Source organism: Hyaena hyaena, unplaced genomic scaffold (genome assembly GCF_003009895.1).
Source record: "Hyaena hyaena isolate Hyena2069 unplaced genomic scaffold, ASM300989v1 scaffold_147, whole genome shotgun sequence".
NCBI classification, from domain to species: Eukaryota; Metazoa; Chordata; class Mammalia; order Carnivora; family Hyaenidae; genus Hyaena; species Hyaena hyaena.
Window position 1 is genome coordinate 1823415 of NW_024080779.1, and position 9146 is coordinate 1832560.

Consider the following 9146-nt stretch of genomic DNA (forward strand, 5'->3'; position numbering starts at 1 on the left):
TTTGGCTGAGGTCATGATCTCACAGTTTGTGAGTTCAAGCCCCGTGTCAGGCTCTGTGCTGACAGCTCGGAGCCTGGAGCCTGCTTCAGATTCTGGGTCTCCTTCTCTCTCTGCCCCTCCCTACTTGTGCTCTGTCTCTCAAAAATAAATTTTAAAAAAAAGTTTAAAAAAATAAACTGAGGACTGATGGGTGTTGGGGTGGAGGGGGGAGATGGGCATGGAGGAGGGCACTTGTGGGGATGAGCACTGGGTGTTATATGGAGACCAACTTGACAATAAACTACTTGTAAAAAAAAAGAAAAAAAAAAGAAATGTCCTGCCTGTACTTTCATGAAGCCACTTTCCTGATCTTTGCCACGGCTCACTTGTCTCACCTGGGAACAATTTGATGAGCAATTTGGTGACTCAAGTCCTTTCATGAAAGTCTCTGCTGTTACTCCCACAAAAATATCTGGATGTTATTTCAATTGGGTTTCCCTGAAAGCCACACTATATGCAAGGCAAAGAAGTCCTGATATAATTTGTATCCCAAATTAGGCTCTCTCCTGTTATCTAACCAAACTCATCAAATCAAGTTATAATGTGTACACCAGATATTAACACGTAAGTCTAGCTCTTAACACACACCAGACAATAATGATTTATGTAATGAATTAAATGTAATCCATCCAATTCGCTATCATCTATAGAATTTAACACTGCAACACCCACCCCCCCCAACTCTTCCAATTAATTCCTTGTCCCAACAAAGAAATTAAATTCTAACAAAGTTATTTTGCCCCCCTTTCCCCCTTAATGAGTGCCAAGGCATCTCTTCTTCCCCGAATTCCTCTCACTCTTCTCAGCTCCAGCCAATGGGGGTCTCAATGAGGTGTGGGTCAGCAGGGATCAAGTGTGATTTCTTTAAACTCTTGGGAGATCTTCTAATGGGCCAGGTTCAGCTTCTTCGGCAACAGACAAGATCTGTGGGACTCAGAGACACAAAAACAGGCCCTCACCTATAAAACTTAGAAAGAAGAAGCAAACATGAGCACTGCAGTAGTTTTACTGCAGGGATAATAGCATTTTCAAGGAAGGAAATAATAGCATTTTCAAGGAAGTGAAGGTGCTCCTAAAATTCAATATAGTTATAACTCAAAAAATGCATGGCTGTTTCCAGCTAAAGACACAGCATTTTCAGAAAAAAGGATATTAATAAGAAAACAGAAAAGAGCTGGAGGGTGGGGCGGGGGAAGGCTTCATGACTTCGGCTTCTCCCGGGTGTCCACCAATCAGCATCAGCATTCAGAATCCACTACCTGCGAATTTAAAGTGCAATGAAGAGAAATTCCTTTTTAAACAGTATGATACTCAAAAGCAATGCTGTTCAAGTAAATTTTAAAAAGTATATAAATACATACGTATTTATGTGTGTATGTAGTACCCACAATGATAAAAATTGTTAGTTTGGGTAATGGAATAATGGATTATTTTAATTCTATGATAATTTTGGTTTTCAAGTTTTCTGTGAGGTAAATAAGTTACTTTTTGATCAGAAGAGGGTCTTATGAAATTGGTTTTTCTTTGGAGTGTTTTCATTCTTACTTACCTTCCTCAAGTCAGTGAGTTTGTCCTGAGTCCAGGCCTCTACTCTCAACTTCCACACAGACTTTCTTGCATTTATAGCAGGTCTTGCACCGTGAAAAATTCATGGCTTTACACCATGGGCACTCCCAATTCACTGGCCTGCAGCCTGAGGCCGACTTCTCCTGGTGCCGGAAATCCAAAGCTTTTTTCCTTTTTGGTTGCTTGGCCTTCTGCCCTTGAGGCTGCTGTTTCACTGGCCTTTCCCTCACACCACAGCTCCGGCTGTCCCCCAGGAGGTTCGCCTGGGGCCTCTGTAAACCTTCTTCCAGGCTGTGGCTCCCCCTAAACCCCAAGGGGTACCTCTCTGGACCTTCCTCCTGGCTATAGTTTCCACTGGCCCCCAAGGATAGCATCTCCTGAGGCCTGTCTAGATCTTCTTCCTGGCTATTGCTTCTGCTGGCAACAAGGGGGGCCATCCCTTGGGGTCTTTTGGGACATTCTTTCTGGCTGTGGTTCCCACTGACTCCCAGGGGTACCATCTCCTGAGGCCTGTCTGGATCTTCCTGACTGTGTCTCCCTTTGGCCCCCAGAGGTACCATCTCCCGGCGTCTCTCTGGATCTTCTTCCTGGCTGTTCATCCTGCTGGCACCAAGGGCAACCGTTTCCTGGGATTTCTCTGAACCTTCTTCCTGGCTGAGGCTCCAGCTATCCCCAAGGGGAACCATCCCCTGAGGATTCTCTGGACCTTCTTCCCGGATCTGGCCCCGGTTATCAAGGAGTACCACCCCCTGGGCCCACTCTGGACCTTCTTCCTGGCTCTGGCTCCAGCTGTCCCCAAGGGGGACCATTCCTTGGGCATTCTCTGGACTTTCTTCCTGGCTCTGATTCCAGCTATCCTCAACAGAAACCATCCCCTGGGCCCACTTTGGACTTTTTTTCGGGCTCTCGCTCCAGCTATCTTCAACAGAAACCGTCCCCTGGGCCCACTCTGGACCTTCTTCCTGGCTCTGGCTCCAGCTATCCCTAACAGGAACCATCCCCTGAAGCCTCTCTGGACCTTCTTGGCTAAGGCTTCTGGTGTCCCTCAGGGGGGCTGTACTCTGGTGGATGGCAGGATCTTCCTCCTGGCTGTAGCTCTGCTGGTCACACAGTGGGGCCATCACCTCTTGGTAGCCCACTGCAGCACTTGGACCAGGTTGGTCGACCCTTGGAGGAGGCATCTGATGTGGAACTACTGTAGCCTCTGCATCCATGACCACTGCTGGTGGCGGAGGTGGCAAGATTGGGACTCCCACTGGGAATGGTGCATGGAATGAAGGCAAGTACTGCACAGGCACTGGCAGAGGGGGCTGTACGGCCTGAGCCCAGGGACTTGGGGGTCCTGGCATGTAAAGAACAGCTGGTGGGGCATGCGACCCCATGGCAACCGCATCTCTCTGCTGCTCTGCATTCCAGGGCCATGCTACAGCTCCAAGTTGCTCGGCTGGAGGCCCAGGCACTATTTCATGGGCCCACGGGATGAACTGGGATGACCTCTCCATCTGGAGCAGCCGCCCATGAAGCACATCAAGCTCCCTCAGAGCCTGCTGCAAGGCAGCCTGTGAGGATCTCAGTCGTGAGATTGCCGACTCGCGCTCCATGCGCAGCCACTGTAGCTCGGAAGCCATGCCCCGGGCAGCCATCTTGCGCTCATTCAGTTGGTCCTGAAGTCGCTGGACCCAGTGCCCCTGCTGCTCCCGCTGCCTGGCGCCCACGCGCACACTCAAGGCGAGCGCGCTCCACGTACAGGCTCTCTTGATGGCGTGCGGCACCTGTGGGTCGGCCAGGACCGCCTGGAGCCGGTCCTCTACCTCATTCCAGGGCCGCGAGCGGAAGGCCGCGTAGAAATCTGGGCCGCCGCCGTTCATGAGGACTTCATCGTTGATGAACCTGATCACCTCAGTGTGGCGGAACCCGCTGGCGGGGTCCCCTAAGTCAACCGCCATGGCTGCTGCGGCCTACTGGGCGGACGGCTGCGGGCCCAGCTAAGCAGCCGTCTCACAGGCAATGCTGTCACTGCCGCCACCAGTAAAGGTCCTCTCCTCACCTCCCCAGTCAGTCCTACTTCGCTCCTTTTCTAGTCTGGCCTCCTTTCTCAGCCTCTTTCTTCTCTCACAACCTCACTTTCTCCACAAAGAGCAAAACAGATCCCCTCACCACACCAGCCCCACCAGGCGACTGTGTTACACGTCACAGAGACGATCTTTAAGCCACCTCGCAAGGCCTGCTGGGATCCACGTCCCTCTGAAGAGCGCCGCTTACAGGGCTGACTGGCTTACAGGCTGGATGGCCGCACAGGGTACTGCAGCGAGCCTGTGTCAGAATTTGCTTCTAAGAACTTCAAGACAAATACCCAGCATCGCGGAATGAAATCCTAGTTGGGTGTCAGCATTGAATAGTTGGGTGCAGTTCTATTCTTCTCTCAGCTCTAACTCCCCTAACTCTTTGGTACTCCTTCAAACTTTCAATACAGTCAGTCACAATGCACATTTCCTTCGTCATTCTGAACAGATGAACCTAGAGTCCCTGTCACCAAGAAAATCCAGTGATTGAGCCATGAATTCCCTGAACTTGCCCTATAAATTCACTCTCGCGTTTACCTGATTGACGGTTCTCAGAGGGTGTCTCTCTTCTTCTGTTAGAGTAAATGTGCCTCGTATTCTGGGTTTTCCCTACAAGAAATGCTGAAGAAGTGCCTTAAACTGCACTGAATAATAACTGGAAGCCACACAAAGAAACAAAGCACATGCTAGAGGTAACTAAGTATAAAAACTGTATTCATGCATTTTGAAACTCTTTTTAAAGTACAGGGTTTGAAAGATGACTGCATACGGCGCCTGGGTGGCTTAGTCGGCTACGCGTAGGACTCTTGATTTCAGCTCACGTCGTGATCTCACAGTCATGGGATCCAGCCCCGGAGCCCCGGGTTGGGCACTGCGCTGACAGCACCGAGCCTGCTTGGGATTCTCTCTCCCTCTTCTTCTGCCCCTCCCCCACTCATGCGCATGTGTACGTGGGCACACTCAAAACAAAAATTCAGAAAAAAACGTGACTGCGTAAAACAAATCTTTAAAGATATGATTTGTGGCAATAACAATATAAGCTAGAATGAAAGATTTTCTATACTACTTGAAATTAAGCTTGTATTTAATCTAAAATATACTGTTACAAGTTAACATGTTAATTGCAATCTCAGAGCAAACACCAAGAAAATAAACAATACACAGAAAACGAAATGTGAAGGAAATAACAATTGTTAACAGAAAAAAAAAAAAGGAATCAATGAAACACAAATGAAGGCCATAGTGCAGGAATTGGGATAGAGGGAGATATAAGACATATTAGGAAAAAAGTGGCAAAGGGCACCTGCATGGCTCAGTTAGTTCAGTGTCCAACTTGATTTTGGCTCAGGTCATGATCTCGAGGTTCATGAGTTCAAGGCCTGCACTGGGCTGTGGGTGACAATGTGGAGCCTTCTTGAGATTCTCTTTCCCTTTTTCTCTACCCCTCCCCTGCTCATGCTTCCTCCCAAAAGAAAAAAAGAAAGAAAACAAATTGCAAAATGCTAGAAGTCCTTCCTTATCAGTAATTATATTAAATGCAAATAGTTTATAATTAACAGAGACTGACAGAAGAGATAATATATTTTTTAAACAGGATACAAGAGATTCATTTTCCATTCAAAGATGCAAGCTGGCTGAAAGTAAAAAGGTGGAAAAGCCTATTCTATGCAAACAACTGAGATCTAGAGTGGTTCTCCAAATATCAAACAAAGACTTTTAAGACAAAAATTGTTAAAACATAAAAAAGGATATATCATATGTTTAAAAACAGGCAATCCCCCAAATGAGATTTATCTCTGGAAAACAAAGGTGACTCAGTAAATGAAAATCATTCAACGTAATACACTACATTACTAGAAGGAAGGAAAAACCCCATGTGATCATTTAATGACACACAAAAAAGCGTTCAAAAAACTGCAGCAGATTTTCATGAGAAAAATGTCTCAGAAACCAAAATAGATAAGAAGTTCCTCAACCTGAAAAAGGGCATTTGTGGAAAATCAGCAGCTGACATTATACTCAAAGGTGAAAGACTCAAACTTCCCCACTAAGATCAGGAGCATACAAGGATGCCGCTTCCGCCACTGCAGTTCAACACTATCCTGAGACTTCTAGCCAGAGCAATTAGTCAAGAAAAAGGAAATAAAACGCCTTCACATTAGAAAGGAATGAGTAAAACTCTCTGTCTTCATAGAAGACACGATCTTCTACATGAAAATTCCCAAATAATCCACAATAAAGTTACTAAAACAAATAAATTCAGCAAAGTAGGAGCATACAGGATCAACATGTAAGAATTAGTGGTATTTCTGTATACTAGCAATTCCAGTTCCAGAAAAATTAAGAAAACAAGTCCATTTTCAATAGCGTCAAAAGACTAAAATACCTAGGAATACGTTTAACCAAAGAGGTACAAGACGTATACACAGAAAACTACAAAGCCTTATTGAAAATAATTACAGAGGGGCACCTGGGTGGCTCAGTCAGTTAGGCATCCAACTTCGGCTCAGGGCATCATCTTGTGGTTTGTGGGTTCAGAGTCCTGCATCAGGCTCTGTGCTGACAGCTCAGAGCCCAGAGCCTACTTTGGATTCTGTGTCTCCCTCTCTTTCTGCCCCTCCCACACTCACGCTCTGTCTCTCTCTCTCTCAAAAATACATAAACGTTAAAAAATTATAAATTAGTAAAAGAAAACCTAAATAAATAGAAAGATGCCTTGTGCTCATGAATTGGAAGATATCATACTATTAAGAGAGCAACACTCTCCAAACTGGTCTGCAGATTCGATGAAAACTCCACAAGCCCTTTTCTTTTGCAGAAATGTAAAAGCTGATCCCAAAATAAGGTGGGCAAGAGACCCTAACAGCCAAAATGATCTTTAAAAAGAAAATTAGGGGCACCTGGGTGGCTCAGTTGGTTAAATGTCCAACTCTGGCTTTTGGCTCAGGTTATGGTCTCATGGTTCATGGGCTCAAGCCCTGCATCAGGCTCTATGCTGTCAGCACAGAACCTACTTGGGACTCCCTCTCTCCCTTTCTCTCTGCCCCTACCCGCTCGAGCTCTGTCTCAAATAAATAAACTTTAAATAAATACATACATATACATAACTACATAAAGTTGGAGCATTCGTACTTCCTGATTTCAAAACTTACTACACAAGGTTAGAGGATCAAAACAGAGTGGTACCGGCCTAAAGACAGACAAGCAGATCAATGTGATGTGATAAAATTGAGAGTTCAGGGGCGCCTGGGTGGCTTAGTCGGTTAAGCGTCCGACTTTCGCTTGGGTCATGATCTCGCGGTTCGTGGGTTCGAGCCCCGCGTCGGGCTCAGTGCTGACAGCCAGATCAGAGCCTGGAGCCTGCTTCAGTCTGTGACTCCCTCTCTCCCTGACCCTCCCCTGCTCACGCTGTCTCTCTCTCTCTCTCTCTCTCCTAAAAATAAATAAAACATTTAAAAAAAAAATTGAGAGTTCAGATATAAACCCATGCATCTAAAAACCCATGATTTTTAAGAAGGTGCCAAGACCACTCAATGAGGAGGCAATAAGCCTCCAACAAACTGCTCTGGTATTAACTGGGTATTCACATATAAAAGCATGAAGGTAGACTGTTACTTCAGCCCATATACAAAAATTAACTCAATTTTTCTTTGTTTTGTTTGTTGTTGCTGCTTGTTTGAAGTTGTTGCTTTAGTTACCTTTCTAGAAGTTTCTATTTTTTTTTTAACCATATATGGCCACGGAGGTCTGAGTTCCATTAGCTCAGTGGTAAGCTAATGTATTGACAGACTATCTATAAGCACTTGAAGCCCCAAAATATTTTTTTTACAGAAGTTTAAAAGCTCCCCCACTCTTTGGAGATTTCTTCTGTGCTGTGACCCTCCCTCAGTGCGTAGCCAGGCCCTTTACAACAATGCTTTCACCCTTACTCCCTGCTTGTAAGGAGCCTGAAGGTCATCTGGAGGTGAAAGTTTGGGATCTTCTTTGAGGATTAGGCCTTTTCTGAGGCCTAATCTTGGGCACATACTCTAGTCGGCACCTGGGTGGCTCAGTCCGTAAAGGGTCTGACTCTTGATTCTGACTCAGGTCATGATGTCAAGGATGTGAGATTGGGCTTCATGCTGAGTGTGGAGCCTGCTTAGGACTCTCTCTCTCTCTCTCTCTCTCTCTCTCTCTCTGTCTCTCTCTCCCTCCCTCTGCCCCTCCCCCACTCATGCTCACTCGCTTGTGCACGCGCTGGCTCTCTCTCTCAAAAAAAAAAAAAAGCCCCCCACTTCCCCATATGCCTCCTTTCCCCCTCTCTTCCCAGCCTTTTTGATCTGTCTCTTGCTTGTCCTGACTGCAATCCCTTTCCCCAGGCTGCTAGGGCCAATTCTTTTGCCTTTAAGTGCTTTTGCCAAATGCCATCTGGGAAGCTACCCCAGACCTGGAAACACTCTGAGTTGGGCAAAACATAGGCAATTCCCTTGGGCACCAGTCCTTCAGGGAGCCACCAGGCAGGTGGAAATACACAATCACATTTCGGTGAGAATGAGGTCTGTATTGCTCCCTCAGGTACTTGGCAACCTGCACTAGAAGCACAGGCTGCTGTCTTCACGGCCACCTCTGATCTGGTACGTGGAGAAGGGGAAGTAGATCATTTAAAACATAGCAAACTCTCTTGCTGCAAGGCACCCACTTCTTTCACTAAGTTTTGCCCTGGTTGTTGGAAATTTCCAACTAGACTCCAGAGTTCTGTAAAAGTTGATTCTGACAGTTTTTGCCAGCTCGTTGATGGAGGGATGGAGCCTTGGAATTTCCTATTCTCTCCTCCTTTTTTTGTATAAGGAACACTGTCATAGCCAAAAAAACACGAATATTTCAAATAAGATTAATTTCATTTCCTTGTCATCTCTCATTCATCATCATTCAACCGTCACCTCCTCCAGGAAGACTTTCCTGACCACTCCACAACCAATTCTGTAATTAGGTTTTTTTTTTATCTTTCTTTCTCATCAACTAGACTTAGTCCTTTGAGAGCAAAGAATGTATACTTTCATTTCCGGATTCCTAGCACCATGCTTATTAATGCCAAAGGGAGGGGACAACAGAATCCTGAAAGATAGGGGAGAAGGAAAGAAAGTGGGGGAAACAGAAACTAGTCCATGATTCCTACAATCTTGATTAAAATGCAGACTGAAACCTATAAGCTGAGATCCTTGCCATGGTTTCAATCCAAAGAGAAGTAATTTTTTTAAAGAGACACACATATCCCTAAGGGGGAAAAAAAAATCACCATATCCAGACCAGACCGATATATTTATCTTTTGGAGAAGTGCTTTCATACAATGTTAAACTTTATGACAACTTGAAATTATTTTTAAATTAATGCAACAACGCTTCATAAATGCCAAGTTGTTTTAAAATTATGAGTATTACAAGATACTTTGGACCTTCGAGACCTTTGTGGAATCAATTTCCCCTGTATTAAAACAAGAA

The 9146-nt window shown here is 45.5% G+C and overlaps 1 protein-coding gene across 1 annotated transcript; it reads right to left on the bottom strand.

The window, feature by feature from the left end:
- Window positions 1-1598: 1598 nt before the first annotated feature.
- On the bottom strand, window positions 1599-3551 carry TEX13D (TEX13 family member D). Its single transcript, XM_039238808.1, has one exon. The coding sequence runs from the start codon at window positions 3549-3551 to the stop codon at window positions 1599-1601; it is 1953 nt and encodes a 650-aa protein (XP_039094739.1).
- Between the last annotated feature and the right edge of the window lie 5595 nt (window positions 3552-9146).